A 17,767-nucleotide genomic window follows, 5' to 3' on the forward strand; every position below is an offset into this window, starting at 1 on the left:
GCTCCTAATGTTCAGATTCTTGTCCAAACTTCTCAAGTCTGCAAAGGTAGGACAAGAAATCTCTTAGGAAGAGGCACATTCCTGATTCTCGTCTTGGTCAAAAACCAGAAATGAAAAACACTGGAGCACCTCAAAAATCGGTCATTGATGTGCTGATTCATTCTATGAACAGTAGTGAGATTTTTTTTTTCTGTGAGCTCTCTAAAAGGGAACTAAATCAACATTTATGACTGCAAGAGTAGGTTAGCTTCTGTCTTGGCCTCCATTGCTGCTGGCTTCAGAAATAAGTATCTAGAGTGAAATTCTGGCTGTATTGAAGTAAATGGCAAAACTCCCATTTACCTGAAAAAAGATTCCAGGAATGAAATCCTGGCCCCATCCATCAAACTCAAATTAGCTTACTTGCTATAGCACTCTCTATTAGTATATTTCAAGTCTTTATAAAGCGTACCTCTTCCGTAAGAAGAGGATTCAGGATGCTAGGACTTCAAAGGGCTAAGGGGTTGTGCACAGAACTACTTCCTCATCCCTGTCCCTCTCCCACTCCTCACCACCAGTAGTCAATATACTACCTCAGAATGCAATGTGACAGTGTTATTTTGTTTTCCTTTCTAGTGCACTTTCACTGAACCTGCTGATTTTGTTGTTCTTGACATGAAGGCATCAATCATTGCAACCTTCTTTGGTAAGTAAGTATAGACTACACAAATACACATACAAACATTGTCTAGGACTGGGTCAATGACTTTGGAAAAGTATCCACATCACATGAACAACGCAGATCTGAATGATGCAGACATTTTGGGTTCAGTAGTGAATGCCAATGAAATGTTTGCTAAGAAAGGCACTCTCCTGGGGAAAGAGGTATCTGAGATCTGGACACAATTACAACATCATGAAAAGCTTTCAAAAATGACTTGAAAGACCTGGAAGGGACGCTTTAGTTCTCCAATCCAACTCAATGGCTAGTGGCTTCCTGTGTTCATTTAGGTCTGCCACAGGTAGTTGGGCTCCCAGTAGAAGATGTAGGGGGACCTTGAGCAGCTATATTCAGTCCTGGTAACCCCAGTTTCTTGATTTCCCCACCGAAAAGTTACATTAATTTAATCACATGCACTGATCATTAGACTGCACATGGGCTGCAATAATTACAGTAGACTGCACAATTATGCAATGTCTAAATCTTAAAGGCCCCCTCCACGGAAGAACAATGTGTATTTCATGCTGTGAAGATCTTCTTTTGTGTGTTTTTTTTTTTTCTCCTGAGTCCAAAGAGGATGCAGGACCTTTAACATGATCAAGATGATATTCAGGGAAAAGGGCTGCAAATATACCTTGCCATCATTTATCAGGATGTTATGCAGGAGAGACCTGCTCCTTTAGAGAGCACATAGAGGCTCCAAGATTTGCAGCTGACCTTACACAAACAATCTGGGTTTGGCTGAATGCATCAAACATGATTCCTTGTGTGTGTGTTTTAGTTACAAGTTTCTCTTTGATGGAATCCAGCCAGCATATTGCCTAGCTGCATTTTCTGTCACTAACTGTGGTACTGCCCTAAGTGAGAACTGTCAGGGATGGTTGGATACTCAGGGTTAGGTATATTTTCCCTTCATTTTAATCTGCTCAGTTCAGTCTGCCACAAGGCAAGAGACCAAGGGCCTGATTATTTTCTCTGGACCAAGTTCTGCCCTAATACTACATGCAACCCAGCTGAGCTCACTGACATGGCACGAGGGGTCAGGCAGGGCAGAATTTGGCCCTTTCTTTTCTATGGGTTCTATTTTAAAAAAAAAAAAAAAAAAAAAGGAAGAGCCTTCCTCCCCACCGACAATTCCACTTCTGTCAAGTAACAGAGTCACCAAGCTTTGTTTGGCATGCCTGCCATTTGGAGTAAGAGGCACTCATACTCAACTTACATACTGTGGCATGGGGGCAGGACACTGCCCCCTCCTTTGAACAAGTTCCAAGAGCTATTAAATCCATTCACTTGCTGGAAGAAATCTGTAGCAATTTAGGGGTGGGAAGGGAGGAATAAGATTGCTATGGCATACTCCAGTCAAGATTAAATTTAAACATATTATTATAGTGTCCGTCCACACACTATGGGGAATTTTAATCCTCTCTAAAGCAAAAGAGGAGTTAAACTGAATGGTTACACATTAGGTTATTGAAGAAGGAATGGAGAACGTTCTCAATGTCAGTGCGTAATGTGGAGTTCTGGTGGCAGTGCCCCAGAAAAGTGGAGCAGTTCCTCTACAATTGGGAGCAGATTCTCCATCCTATATGAGCTGAATTCTGATGCAGTGGAGTGGGGGGGGGGAAGAGAACACTGTAGGGAGGTGGTTGCTTCTCTCTGATCTTCAGCCATCCAGCCCCGTGTAAATTAAAGCTGGACATGCAGCCTCCTGAATCCATCCCCAAAATGAAAAGGATCTTAGACATAATTCACAGTCTAAGCAGATTTATACTCAACCCATAAGAAATATTACCTCATCTGCATGAACTCCTCAAAAGGGAAGAGGAGTACTTGTGGCACCTCAGAGACTAACAAATTTACTTGGGCATAAGCTTTCATGGGCTAAAACCCACTTCATCAGATGTGTGCAGTGGAAAATACAGTAGGAAGATATACAGAGAACATGGAAAAAATGGGGGTTGCCATACCAACTCTAATGAGACTAATCAATTAAGGTGGACTATTATCAGCAGGAGGAAAAAAAACTTTTGTAGTGATAATCAGGATAGCCCATTTCAAACAGTTGACAAGTCTCTAAGGTGCCACAAGGACTCCTCGTTCTTTTTGCTGATACAGACTAACACGGCGGACACAGACTAACATGGCTACCACTCTGAAACCTGTCAAACGGGAAGGTACCTGATACAGAAGCAAAACACAAGAATAAGCACCCACCAGAGAAACAAATCCTTTCTGAAGCATCTATATGTACCTTAAATAAAAAAACTAAGTGCAGCTATCAAAGCCTATGGATCAGGGGACCTATTAGGCCAAATGACTAAACTGTATGTAGAGTTTAGAAATGTATGAAGAGTCTCAGGTAGCCCTGTGTAACAACAGGAGAGGTGTGGATTGCACAGAACTTGGAAATAAATATCTAGCTATATCTCCCCTCCACTGTGAAATAAAGACAGAGGCAAAACTTCAACAAACCTGTGCAAAATGGGGAATGAGGCTGCATGGAGAGGAAGGCTACATGGCATGCTGCTACTCATAATGTGCAGCTACATGCAATGAGGTTTGCGGTTTACAAAGCAATGCACACTGTAAGTTGTTGCTGCTCAGAGCAGCAGTTAATGTCCCTGCTAGCATCATGTGACTCTTCCCATCTACATGCACAGTCACAGTGGGGTACCACTGACTGTATGAGGCATGAAGCACCACACTGCCATTGCTGGGGAAGGATGTGGATGAGAAGTTGCAACAAGTGGATGTCCAGCAATCCACTAAATATTTCTGCAGAGCCTTGGACTCAGTGCATTCAATAGATTGTGCCCCCCAGCCCAGTCAGATCCACAGCACCATAAGGTCTGCCCCAGGCAGGGGAGAAGAGCGTGAATCTGTGCATTTAACACAGTCAAGGATCTTGAACAGCACATTCAACATCTGTGTATTTCTAGCCACAGAAGGCAAGGGACACGGTCCTAAATCAGACTGTGAACAATTGCAAATACAGATGGGACACGGGAGATTAGGAGGGTGAGCGTGTTTGTAATGCAGGTTAATGCACAATATAGTCCCTATAACAAGTCCAGAAAATTGAACATTTTTGTATGACCATTAATTAGCAGACAGCCCTATAATGGTAAGTGAGATCTACCTGTCACCATCATATAGTTCATACATTTAAAAAAAAAGCATTGAAATAGTTAAAGTATAAACCTCAGCCTCTGGTGATACGTTAATTGTAGGAGAATAGGAATTGCCAAACCAAATCAGGTCAGTGGTCCATCTAATCCAGCAGCCTGTCTCCATCAGAGCCCAATACCACCTGCTTGGGCACTAGAGCTTTCATTTGTGTTGTGTTAAGGAATAACCTGCCTATAGGGGAAGTTTCTTCCTAACAACCCCTCCCTAATCCCTCAGTTAATTGGTGATTTGTGCAGCCATAAGGCATGAGGTTTTCTATCCCTAACGTTATTTATTCTATTTTATATACTTGTGGGTGCTCTCATTACTCATGAAAATGTCTAATCCTTTCTTAAGCCTGTTAAGCTTTTGGACTCAATTGCATCTTTTGGTAGTGAATTCCCCCAAGTTAATTATGTGTTATGTGAAAATTTAAGTGTTCCAACAGTCAGTCAATCTCTACTCCCCTGCAAACAAACAAACAAACACACACCACTGAAATATGTCTTTTCAAACGGAATTCTACTTGTTGCTGGCAAAATGTTAATTTCATTTTTGAAAATGGGTTGATTATAATAAATCTGAGCTCCAGAAAATCCAAGCACAGAGGCATGTGCTGAAAGATGCTGGCAGTTGCCTGTTTACCTGACATTGTATTTTCTTTGTTTTAGCTTTGTTTCTGACTTGTACATATGCAACTAAAGAAGCCACAAAGAAGAACAAAAAGGCTAAACTATGTAAGTAGTCTCAGCAGCATGCCTAATTGCTTCAAAACAGGAATGTCCAGTGCAGAAAAAACCTGAGTGAAGTTATGGCTTATCTTCTGTGAACTCCTTGGGGCTTCTGTTAGGAGCCATTAGGCACATACAACAATACACAGCCTCTTTGCATAAAACATATGCATCACATAATGAAATCTATATATCAAGTGAACTATATCTAATACAGCATATGACATACTACATATAAATACTGAGATACCATAGTGAAGAGCCTGGTAGAAAAGCCTAGGTAAGAGACATAAATACGTTGAAATACACACACTGGAAGGTGAACCCTGTGCATCTTAACCATTGGAAGGGGACATTATATGGGGACTTCTAGCTACAATCCCAAAAGGACTTTTCTATGCATTCAGTTTTGCTGCATTGGGTGAAATGCAAGCCTGCCACTAGGTTGTATAATCTAATTGGTGATGATAAAACAGAGCTTAAGTTTCTATTTATATCCCTTGTTTGCTGTGCATAGCAGTCAAACATTTTTAAAGGTTTAGGGCAAGATCATAGCATTTTGCCACAGCCTTGCCTTGGAGGGTGAAACAGAACCATATTACCACAAGGGGAACACTGACAGACATTCTGCCTCAGGGATGCATACAACTCCCAGCTCTCACTTCTGCCCCTTTCCCCCATCGTATGACCACAATCTATCCCATAATGATTAGAATATTTTATATTACACTGGAGATTTCCTTTAGGGTCAGAAATGTCCATTTTCTTCCTCAATCCATCTTTAGTTACAACCCTACCCTTGTCATGTATTTATTATGTTACATGCAAACACACCTCTTGTGCCCCGAAGGAATTCGCCCATATGCTCAAAGAGGACACTATTGTGCATTACATGGTTACACAACTATTGGAATATTAAATCTAACTTTTCAGCTTTTTTGCATTCACAGATGTACCTGAGCTAGACTGCGATATCAAAGCAGGGAAGATAATCAATCCGGAATTCATTGCAAAATGTCCACCAGGATGTCAAGACATAAAATACCGTGTTTATGGCACCGACATTTACGCTTCTTTTTCCAGTGTGTGCAGTGCTGCTATTCACAGGTCAGCAGCTTTAAACTACCGAGACACTCCAGTACAGAATTATAATTCCAGTGTAGAGGGTCATTGGCTTTGGAGCTTATTAAACCCTGCCTGGTCTTTGCAGATTGGATTGCAGGCCACGATTCTTATAGAAAAGAGTATAAGAGAGAGACAGTATTTGATGTGATGGCGGGTCCAATCTGAGAGTGCTAGGCACCAGAACTTCTACTGAAATCATTTGTTGTTCCCAGCTCTGCCACTCGCCTGTGGGGTGACCTTGAGCAAGGCACTTCACCTCTCTGTGCCGTTTCCCCATCTGTAAAGTAGGAATAATGACACTTTGTTGTAGAGGGATTTGAGATCTACTGAAGAAAAGCGCTGTAAGAGCTAGATGTTAGTTATTACTGAGCGTGCTTAGCACCTTACAGGAGGTGCTCAGACTTTTCCAGATCACTCATTTATGGATAGCAAATGACTACTGTTGCACTATTTTATACCATCAGAAGTGTTCATGGTCTCACATAAATAATAATCTCACTAATAATGTGTAGGCAATGTAGGTTATCATCTCTCTTGGTAGGATTCTTTTCAGTGATCCCATTTAAGCTAGAAAAGACCCTGAAAACATTCACTGAAAGCATCTGCTGCAAACCAGGGGCAGATGTAGCCTTCCAAATCAATGGGTACACTCTACCAAATTGCCAAGGGGGCTCCAATCACCTGCAGCATGACCCCCTACCCAGCACCACAACCCTAGTCCCAACCCAGTGTGGAAGGAAGGGCTGAGGGGGTAGTAGTGGGGCTGGAGAGCAAGCCCATCCCACACTCATCCTGTAGTGGTAGCTCCTGTCCCGTGGGCTGGGCCTAGCTCCACAAATTGTGACCCGGCACTCAGGTTCAGCCCAGCTGCTCATGACTCCCTCTCCTGTCCTCGGTTTTCCCTCCTCACCAGGCTGGAAGAAATGTACATTTGGCTGTTTTTGCACCCTGGGGTGCAATTGAACCCATGAACCCACACTAAAGCCATCCAGGCTCCAAATATTGAATGACATAAACACGTCACAGAAAAACCAGAATTGGTGAAAAGGTACTTTACAAACTGCCACACCAAACTGCAGGCAATTCACTGGTGGAGCATAGCGTACACTGAGAGAGACGCACTGTGTGGATAAAAATCCTATGCATCTCTTTATTGTACCAGCTAGCTTTTATGTATATAGACTACTGCCATCTGCTGGCTGAAGTAATACGCGTTCAGGTGTTTGTTATTGAATTGTCAAGTGACTAGCTTACAAAAAACAAATTCTTCCCTCAAAATACTTGTGTACAATTCCCATTGACTAAAAGGAGAATTGTGCATGAATACCTAAGGGCAAACTGTGTCAAAAACAATTTAATTCTAACACAACATAGTGACTGAGAATACAGTTTCTCCTGTAGCTTAAGTGGTAGATGCCTAGATTTTTGGAGCAGAAGGTCTCAGTTTTCTCTAGGTGCCATTTGAGTTTGGATTTGTTGACTATTCTGATGTGTGTATGAAATCTGTGAGTTTCCTTTTCTTCTATTGCCAGCAACAACTTAAATTATTCAAAGAGAACTGTAAAGCTCTAAGTTACTTTTCACCATTTTATGTTTTTCATTCCACTTATCATAGACTGCTCTGTTTATAATAGGCGTCACTTCTTGGTTTTCAAACTAATGCTTCAGTGTCTGCAGAAACTGAGACTTCGTACACATTAGGATTCAGATAATGTCATCACACGTGGTAAACACTTCGTAGCATTCAGCACACAGAGAAGCTGCCATGTTTTCCACTAATTTCAGTGGTGTTTCTTTTGATTTACCCCAGGGTGAGATCAGAATCAGGCACAATCAGATACAGGTAATACCTGGTTGATTTTTTTCGAACAGGGAAAATACTAAGTTCTGCGAAATAAAGGGGGAAATTACCCTCCTATTTGTCAAAATTTATTTTAGATTCTTGGGCCCTGAATCTCGTCCTACATACATACCCATAAATCACAACTCTCAGAGTTAATGTACTTACAATGGTATAAAGGCAGTGAGATCTGACTCAAGCTCTTGAACCTTAGAAGTTTTATGTCAAATCCTGCCTGATTTAAAAATCCAGCTGAAGTCAACATGGTTGCACAAAGTAACTCAGGAAAGAGTTCAGCCCTTTTTTTCCCCTATACACGTAGGTACTTCAAGAGCCAGGGACATGTTCTGAACCGGCACTGTTGGTCAGACAACGCCATCAGACAATTTACTTCAGCCATATACTGACACTTGAGTCAGGTTAAAATACAAGACCCCTGAGTCAGCTGTAAGTGCACAAACACTTCCTAGCCGCAGACTTCTCCAAGTTGCACTGAGGACTGTTGTAACCTCAACCATGTCATTTAAAATGAGAGAGAACACCTTCCTAACTCTTGTATAGTTGAACACTTTCTAAGTTTCTCTGCCTCATTTCTGATATCATTTAACACTTCCCAACCCCCTTTTGTAGTGGTACAATTGACAACTCAGGAGGGAAAATCCTTGTTCAGAAAGTTGCTGGACAATCTGGTTACAGAGGGAGCTTCTCCAATGGAATCCGATCCTTGTCCCTACCACGCTGGAGGGAGTCCTTCATTGTTTCAGGTATTACCCTCCCTACTCCTGCGCAAAAAAAAAAAAAAAAAAAAAGGGCACTCTACAGAGCTAATTCAGTTATTATGTTATACTATCACACTTTAAAGTGATATATACTCTATGCAAAGGAACTGGTCGGTTGAATGCATGACCAAAGCCCCATCACTCTGTTGTGTTGTTAAAAGCCTATCCAAATAAATGGTCACTCAGAGTAGACTGTATACCTTCATAATTTGATACCTCTGCTTTCTTACATGCTTTGATGTGCAGTGAAATAGATAACAATGTATCATCTGGGGCATCTGAGTTAGCACCCATTTAAACAGATGGGGCGGTTCACATCTCAGAGCTATTGTCTGCCTGAATTTGCAGAGAGCCTGAAACATCTGTTTCAGTTAAACTCACTCCATGCTTTGAAGCTTTCCTTCCTAACCATAAACAGCAAAAAACTTTTTGTTGCAGTTATTGACCACAGCAAGCAGTGCCAGGGCTCTTTATTAAAAGAAATACATATCCTAATTAAAAAAAGATGACCAGTCCCATATCTCAAACCATATTCAGTGAATGTTCTACAAGTGACTGCTCTGATGAAGCAGCATCCTGTCTTAAGTGACCACATCAACGTATCCTAAATGTATTAATTACAGTTCTGCTCCAGCCAATTTGTGTCGGTCCATTAAATTTTTACTTAAGTCAGATTTTGTTGTCCTGAATTTCTCCCCACCCCCATATCAACACTCTACAACCAGTTACACTAACTTAGGGCTTGTCTTTGCACCCCTCTGGGCACATGCTACACTGTAAATTGTAGAATGCTCTGAAGTGTTGTGCTCTCACTGCCCCACGTAGATCCTGCTGACACGCTCTAATCTAAAAGGTTCCTAGTGCAGGTTGATGTAATCCTGTTTCAAACAACACTACGTTAACATACACTAGGAATCAGTGAGAGCATGACACTTCAGAGTGCTCTACTGTTTACAGTGTGACATGTGCCCCAGAGGGGTGTAAAGACAAGTCCTGAGAGTCCCAGGCCAAATTCAGAGCTGATGTGTAAATTAAGTCCCCTTAAACTCAACTCTACCAATGCATTAGAGAAGTCTAAGGCCTGGTCTACACTAACCCCCCAATTCGAACTAAGGTACGCAACTTCAGCTACGTGAATAACGTAGCTGAAGTCGACGTACCTTAGTTTGAACTTACCGCGGTCCAGACGCGGCAGGCAGGCTCCCCCGTCGACTCCGCGTACTCCTCGCGCCGAGCAGGATTACCAGAGTCGACGGCGAGCACTTCTGGGTTCGATTTATCGCGTCCAGACAAGACGCGATAAATCGAACCCAGAAGTTCGATTGCCTGCCGCCGAACCAGCACGTAAGTATAGACAAGCCCTTAGGTTCATACAGGAGGAGCTAACTTACATGGTTTTATGTTGCTTCTGTATTGAACCTCCTGTCACACAAGTGGATGGTGGTGTGCACATTTCCACTGCTTGGCTAAGACAAGTAACCAGCTACTACTAGTTAACTACTAGTATTTCAGGCATACCTTGTGGAAAGATCAACATAGCACAAATGTATGAACAGCCATTCCCAAGAAATTCAAGTGAAGAAATATTTTTTCTTGTTAACAGCAAATAAGGGGTAGGAATATGATCAAACTGAGCTGTCATTTGGAATTTGAATGAATGTTTGTGGATGCTCTTTTTGCAGCTAACAGCCCAGGCCTGGCTCACATTTTAAGAGGATTTACTTTGGATAGTTAGGAATTTCCGGTCATGGCTGAATGGCCTCTGGTACTTGCTTTCGTCTAACAAACAGCAAATTCTAACTGAGCAGCAATTCAGGTACTACCCAGTCAACTTTGGAGTCCTCAGAACAACAGCTCCTCCTAATTTTTCAGACAGGAACACCTCCTGGTTACATAAACACCATGGAAGAGAGAGTGCAGAAGAAAGTTACAAACCTATGTAACGGAGAAGGGAAGACTAGGTTCAAGCTAGACTGGGTACACATAGGAATGATAACATTCAAATGCCTCGAATAAGGCTCCAATCCTGTCTGTGCTTAATTGTTTGCACTGTGAGTGGCCTTACTGAAATCAGAGTTTAAGGCCAGAAGGGACTACATCACAGGCCATTAAACTCCACTCAGTTACCTCTGCATTGAATCCAATAACTTGGATTGGACTAAAGTATTACTGCAGTCCAGAGATTAAACTATAGCATGCCACTGGCAGAAAATAGGAGGGACCGAGGTACACCAATGGCCACAGTGGGACCGAGGTACACCATGGCAGGGAATTGATTGGTCAGTGGGACTTATCATAGTAGTTCATGCAGAAAGAGAGTCATATTTAAAGGGAAGGTAGTCCTTACTGGGCCTTCTGAAACATGTGGATTTCTTTGTGAGGAATTTAAAAGATGGAGATCCGTAACTCTTCATCTAGTTTTGCTTCAGTTGGCCTGTGGCTGGATGCAGACAAACCCCACTGGCAAAAAAAAGTTTACATTTGTTTGTGAATTATTACTTATAAGAAAAGAGATGCATAAAGACTAGAAATACAAAATACCAGAAAAGCCAACTGAGGCATCTGACTCCAGGACAGCTTTGACATCTGAGCTGAGGAATTGTCTATACACCAGCCAAGTTAGTGGTCAGCAAATCAAAAGCGTACATGGTATTGTATGGTGAAAGCGTGCTGACAGTTTGTTCCCAGATAGGAAACTTACCAGTTTAAATATCACAAACTGTTGAGATGAATAAGCATCTGCAGAAGAGGAACAGTTAAGGGACCTGGCCTGCGAAGTGGTGTGACAGAGGAGAAGTGGGGACCAAGCACAAGGCACGGTCATTGGGATTGAAGTGGTGAGCACACTAGGAGGTATGCAAATGGACTGGTATTCATTTTCAAGTTCCAAAATGTCTTGGCACTCATGTGAATGACTGCATTCAGGTTAATGGGAATTTTGTGGCTACTAGGTAAAGAAAAGAGAGTCCCAAATGTCTGAGTGTGCTAGTGACAAGTAAGTGGTGAGAGGGTGAGGAACATTTCACCTATGCACCTATTTTTCAAACATCTGTATGTTCAATAATACTCAGGTTTTCAACCCATCTTTAACAGCAACCCCATCTTTTAACGCATATTATGGTTATACAAACTCCGATGGATTTTGTGGCAGCTTTCTTGTCACTGTAAGAGTAGCACGATTGCCACACCAATAATCAGCTCTCCATTTAGAGCAGCTCCCATGGATGCATGGAACACCCAGGGAATACAAACAGTTCTTTACCAAAGACGCCAGAGCTCACCGAGTGGCCAGTCACACCGAGCAATTTAGCGTTAGCTGCACATTTGCAGACCTTATTTAAATTACAAATCACATGTAGTACCAGATATTAAGACAAGACCGACTTTCACACCAGTTGTACATCAGTGTAACTTCTTTCAACTTCAGTGAAGCAACTCCTGACTTCTAACAGTGTAAGTGAGCGCTGAAACTGACCCTTGCATCTTGCCATGTTTAGAAAGCAAATTCACTTCATCACCTGGTGATTTTATTGGTTACAACAGCGCAGGCTTTCAGAGGAAATGGAATAAAGGGGCTTGAGTTGCTAAGAAGAGATTGAAATGGGGAACAAAGGCAATAGCTTCTCTGACTCAGCTATTGTCCTTATATGGAGAAGGTTAGATTCTGGCATAAACCCCAGCAGAGGCCCATGGATGTAGCAAATCCACTAAGGGATGAGGATCTGGCAGAGCAAGAGAGCCACACAACTTAAAAAGTACGGGCAGCGCCATCTGACATGAGATGTTGCCTTGGTGATGCTGATTCAGTGCCTCTCCTCAGTAGCACCTACTGGCAGAGCTTCTATGGAAGTTAATGCGTAAGCAGGAACACCCCCTGTCATCCACACTGGTACATCCCCTCTATGGCACAGTGGCAGGGGGAGGGGAGAGAATAACTGTAGCTGGGGTAGGGAAATGCAATTCACATCCTTCTGTGCCAACGTTTCTGAATCTGGCCCAGAGTATAGAGTGTACTCTGGCTTCTCTAGTACTGTGAACACAACAGCATCAAAACTACTACTTAAGAGGAGTCCTCATAGCCACATGTCAATAGAAATGCCATCTGGTGTGGCACTAGAAAGGTCTGTGGTTTAGAGCATAACTGAACTGTGCCTCATTTTCAAGGGAAGGACCCTCATTTTAGATCCAGATATAACTACCATATGACCCAGCACACACACATGGGAGGGAGTCTCACTGTTATTATTGTAAATGACACATTAGAAATGATATATCATGAAACAGAGGTTTAAAAAAAATGATGTAGTTAAAGAAAGGGATCCCATGTCATGTAGCGCTTCTTGCATGAGTACTTCACTTGTTCCCCTTATTTAGATATTGGTGTATTTAGTGGAATGATTTTTAGACATTATCATGGAATCAAGGAGAACTGAGGGAATTACAGGGTTTGGTTTTAGGGCCTGATTCTGCACCATTACATTTGATGCAAATTTTGCCCTGCGAGAACTTGGAATTTTTTGGATGTCAGCTTGTCATGTGGGTTATATTTTAGAATTCACTGAGCTATTTACAGGACTGTTTTCCATTACATTTAAAGGTTCCTAGTCCATATCGTTCTGAATCGGATATATTCTTTTCTTTTGCAGAAGGCAAACCAAAGAAAGGTGTGACATACCCATCAACGCTTGAATATTCTTCCTCAAAAAGCTCACCTGTTAAAGCAGGCAAGTAATTACAGTTGATGTTCTCTCATATTTTATAGGTATTAATATACACATAAATTATATGTATTAACAGATGAGGAAATGGTATAAAGTTTTTATTGCTATGAGTCAGAAATGCATCATCACTTGGTATTAGTTCCCAAACAGGTGTGAATACTTTATACAAACCCATCACATGCTTTTCTCTAATATATGTGGCAACAATGCCAGTTATTGTAGAACATTGTTATTTATTGCTATCTTTCCCCACAGACCTCTCTCCCCCAGTGCTTTTTCTTGCTTTGTCAGAGAATATGATTCTATACCACTTGCATGAATGAGTTTTGGATTCTACCTGTGGTTAGGGGATGTATATTTGCCTTTTTGTCTGATGCTATTTACTCATCCCTCTTTGGGTGATCAACTGCATGGATAATAATACATACAAACCATAATAAATGTCAACTGACAACAGCCCCAGCCCTTTCAAAAAATGGCCAGCCTAGTGCAGTAATGGGCACCTTCCCTGTGGGCACCATTCTAACCCGCACTCTATTCTATGTTCCTGGTATAAAATCCATTGAAATCAACGAACAGCCTCCCATCGACTTCAATGAGCTTTGGATCAGGTCTTATACCAGTTAATCTCTGGTATATTGACTATTGTTAATGGCTTCGTCACTGAGGTGCAGTAGATATCAGCTCCTTGTTACACCAGTGTAATGCACATAGGAGCCACTGGGGTTGTAATAGAGGGTAGACCTATTGTTGATAAGTGTATGAAAATAGTACTGAATGGCCCCAGCCCTAATGAGACATCCTATTTGGCCATCACATGTGATTGACTGTGTGAGATGATGCCTTGGGTATAGCCATAGCACTGTCTTATAGCGCTATGTACTTTTCTGTTAGTGATTCACAGCCTGCCAGTGATATTTCTGAACCTTGATGAGGTTACCCACTACTATTTAGCAGTGCTACCATGTGGCTATTTTGTGGCTTCTCAATGAGTTCACATGTTTATCGACATGTACCTAACATTCCAGACACATTCATGCTGAACAAATGTTTATAGCTACTAATGTTACCCAATTGCACATTATTGTATGAAAGTAAAATATGGGGGTTGTTATCCTCAAAGTAATGGGTTGTTTGGGGTTTTTTGCACAATTGCATAGTTACATTTGAATATTCTAGTTGCTTGTATTGCAAACATATAGTTCAAAATCCATGCACTTTGTTCTCAGCGCATTTTCACAGTACAAAAATAGGACTTTGTTTCTATCTTTTCTTTTTACTGGATCGATGAAGTGTCCCAATTACAGAAATCTCAGGTCACATGTACACAAATGAACACAAGTGACTTGTAGCCTAAATTTTAAGCTGTATTGAGGACCTGTCAGTTTACCCCTGGAAGATTTTCAGCAGTTACTTTGTACCTACAAAGTGAGTTACATTTGCAAATCCAAGTATTTTCACCACTCAGTGACTGATTTGCACTCAGAGTCAAATATTTACAGGTGCAAATGTTCAGGTTTGTGCCTGCAATTCAAATAGGCCAACCAAAAAAAAAAAAAAAGGCCTCATGAGCACATATTTTATGGGGACAAATCACACCCACAGAAGTGAGACCATGCTTTTGAAAATGTGTCTCCTTCCAGGAAAAGGAAAAGAAAACCAAAAGACTTACCACAAATACACCCACTCATTGAGCCCCCTACCACAGCTGGGAACACCAAGGCAGGTGCCACCACAGTCATGGATTAGGACCTTAAAGCCTTAATAGGCTGCAATCAGTCTAACTCAAAATAATATTTCTGCCATTGGTGCTCTAATCACATCTCATAACAGAAATTAATACAAGGAAGCCTCATCCAGCCACTTCTCAATTATACATACAAAATGTCAGTGGCCTCAGCCATCAGCAAACTATGGATGGCAGAAAATGTATTGGCCACTGGTCTTCCATTAAGCAGCATGAACTGAAAAAGATCCTGGCAAGTGATGCTGTGTGCTGTTGAGAGGAAAGCTCCGAGATGACCAAAGGGATGGATAACAATTCCTGTATCAAACTCAGTTTTTGATTAATCTTTTGACATGTTTCTCCCCAGCCCAATTCCACATGAATCAGAGAGCCCTGACCCCCCTCCCCAAGGAGCCTTCTTCCCACCAGACATCCATGTTCCCAGCCAAACTGTGCCTATCAAAGGAGCACAGCTGTGCAATTGATTTCTCACATTAGGGTTTCTGTAAAGGATACAGGATCCATCTTGTAACAGACGGTTACCTCTTCCTTATCTGAGAAGTGCCAGTTTTACTCCAATTTAAGACATTACAACCACTTTACCTGACTAGAAAATTGAACCCATTATCTCCAGCAGCTAGAGCGACTCCTTAGAGTAACTCACTGGTTGGCTGCCAAACTAGTCAAAACACCCTCTTCACACATGGCTGTCTATCATTGTCCCAATGGCCCTAGAGACTCAGGCCACCTGATATTTTCTCTTTTTGCTTTTTAATGCAAGTGGCAGCCCCCCACCCCAAAACCTGTGCAGAGCAAGAAAAGTCTCTCAAGTTATAACTACTCACAGTTGGTACAAACAGACAACAGCTGCTGGTTTAAAAAAGAATCCAAATTAATGGGGAAGTTATAACTCTAGGGTCAGCTCTAAAATAAGACAGCACTGCTGAAAAAGAGAGAGAAAACTAAACACCAAACCCACCAGTATTCACTCTGACTCTGATTCACCAAAGCCATTCAGCATGTGCTAAATTAAGTCAATCAGACCTATGTACATGCTGAAGGGCTTTGCTGAATCAGAGTCTTGGGGTTAATGGAATTTAGTATCTGGGCCCCTGGGTGATTTGACAATGTCAAGTGTGAATGACTTGTGACTGCATTTTAATTAATGACTGAAATATAATATACAAACTAGTACTAACCAGCCACTCTACACACATTAAAGCCTTGGTCCTACAAATACTCTAAGTGGATGCAACTACTCATATGCTCAAAGGCAAGCACATTCAAAAGAGTTTGCAGGAGCAGGGTTTAAATGACTTTCAATAGCAATCAGGAGTCAAAATCCTTTGCAGTTTGTGCTCTTTCTGAGGGCATCATGTTACTTGGAAGCAGAATCAACATAATGGTTTGTAAATTATCTGAATTTTGCTGTATTATTAGCCAAACCTTACATTTTTTGGTTCAGTTCAAAAGTCCCAATGAAGCCCCTAGGAGTTTTGTCAGAGTAAAGGACTGCAGAATTTGGTGGGATAAGATTTGCATCAAGGAAGTAATAGTGTACTCCAATTCCAAAGTATACCATAGTCTAGAGCAGTGGTTCTCAACCAGGGGTACACAGAGGTCTTTCAGAGGTTACATCAACTCATCTAGATCAGTGTTTTGCAACCTGGGGGCTGTGAGCAGCGGGGGGCGGGGGGAAGGGTCACAAGTGCAGGGCTGGAGTTACAGGGTGGCAAGCAGGGCAAATGCCTGGGGCCCCACTCCACAGTGGGCCCCACAAAGCGAAGTTACATGCCTCAGCCCTGGGCGGCAGGGCTCGGGCCTCAGATTCTTGAGAAGGATACAGTAGTCTGGAAAGGTTGAGAACCACTGGTCTAGAGATACTAATGTATTTGTCCCTAGACAATCTTATGATTTATGCTCAGTAAATGGGAGAAAGAAGCAAAATGGTTTTCTCCTAATGCTACATTTTTGAAAGGTGCTTGTGTAGAGACACTCACCTCTTGAGTGCCTCCTTGCTGTGGGTGCAGTAGCACAGTCCTTTGCTCACCCCGTTGCCTCCTGCAGGCTGCCAGCTGACTTTGTTGGGTCTTCAGTGGCTTGGACACAAAGTCCAAATGGAAGTCTAATTAATACACCGTCTATTAGCTAGGGTCTTCAACCCCAGGTCTGGGCCCTTCAAATTCAGCCATTTTTTCAACCTCCCAAACAAGCTCCATCCCCTACTGGGGGTTTATGCTACCCGACTTGTGGCCAGTCGGGGAGCAAAGGCCCACCCACAACCAACAGGTCATCCCTTACGGTACTTTGGCCAGAGAGGAGCCCCCCTCTGATCCAAGCCAGGAACTGCTCTGCTAAGGCCAGGCTGCTCCTTCTATCTGGACCAGCAGGGCCCTGATTGGCTATTAATAGCCCCTCGAGCCTTTGGAGGACCAGGTCTATAGTTTCCAAAATGGCCACTACAGAAAGTCCTCTCTAGACAAACTTATAAGTCCCACCTTCTTTGTTCTTTTCCTCTCAGCTTGCTGCTTCTTGGGGCAGGGTGTAGTAGAACAGCTAGATCCCCCCAGCAGGGAGCTTCATAGGCCAAACACACCCCTTCACAGTGCTTTATTTTCCTTCATACAGAATCTAAAAAGTCGGCACAAGATATAAAGGCTACCAGGAATACAGACACCTCTAATGCATCAGAAAAATCACCTGAACAAGGTATGGGCTGTGGCTCACAGCAAATCCTTAGACATGAATTAGCCCTTCAGTCTAAAAAGTCTGCAATTGAATTTGTAATGTATACCAGTCTACCTCTCCTGCAGCCTCTATTCTGGATTCTCATAGCAAAAGAATGAGCCTCTGCTTCTGCAAACCATCACCAAGGAGCATGCCAAGATAAAGAAGGACAGGGGAGTGAGGATGCAAGGGCACCATCACAACCTAAGCTTTGCATGTACCATGGTACTGCTCTACTGCAGTGCAATAT

The 17,767-nt window shown here is 42.3% G+C and overlaps 1 protein-coding gene across 1 annotated transcript in view; it reads left to right on the plus strand.

The window, feature by feature from the left end:
* Positions 1–654: 654 nt before the first annotated feature.
* VIT (vitrin) overlaps positions 655–17,767 on the plus strand; it is a 59,738-nt gene continuing 42,625 nt past the window's right edge. Inside the window, exons 1-6 of the mRNA XM_065401583.1 lie at positions 655–685; positions 4,540–4,605; positions 5,550–5,706; positions 8,195–8,328; positions 12,990–13,067; positions 17,419–17,499. Of these exons, the coding sequence (XP_065257655.1) occupies positions 655–685; positions 4,540–4,605; positions 5,550–5,706; positions 8,195–8,328; positions 12,990–13,067; positions 17,419–17,499 (547 nt within the window). The remainder of the gene's footprint in view (positions 686–4,539; positions 4,606–5,549; positions 5,707–8,194; positions 8,329–12,989; positions 13,068–17,418; positions 17,500–17,767) is intronic.

The sequence above is a fragment of the Emys orbicularis genome, chromosome 3 (genome assembly GCF_028017835.1).
Source record: "Emys orbicularis isolate rEmyOrb1 chromosome 3, rEmyOrb1.hap1, whole genome shotgun sequence".
In the NCBI taxonomy this organism is placed as follows: domain Eukaryota; kingdom Metazoa; phylum Chordata; order Testudines; family Emydidae; genus Emys; species Emys orbicularis.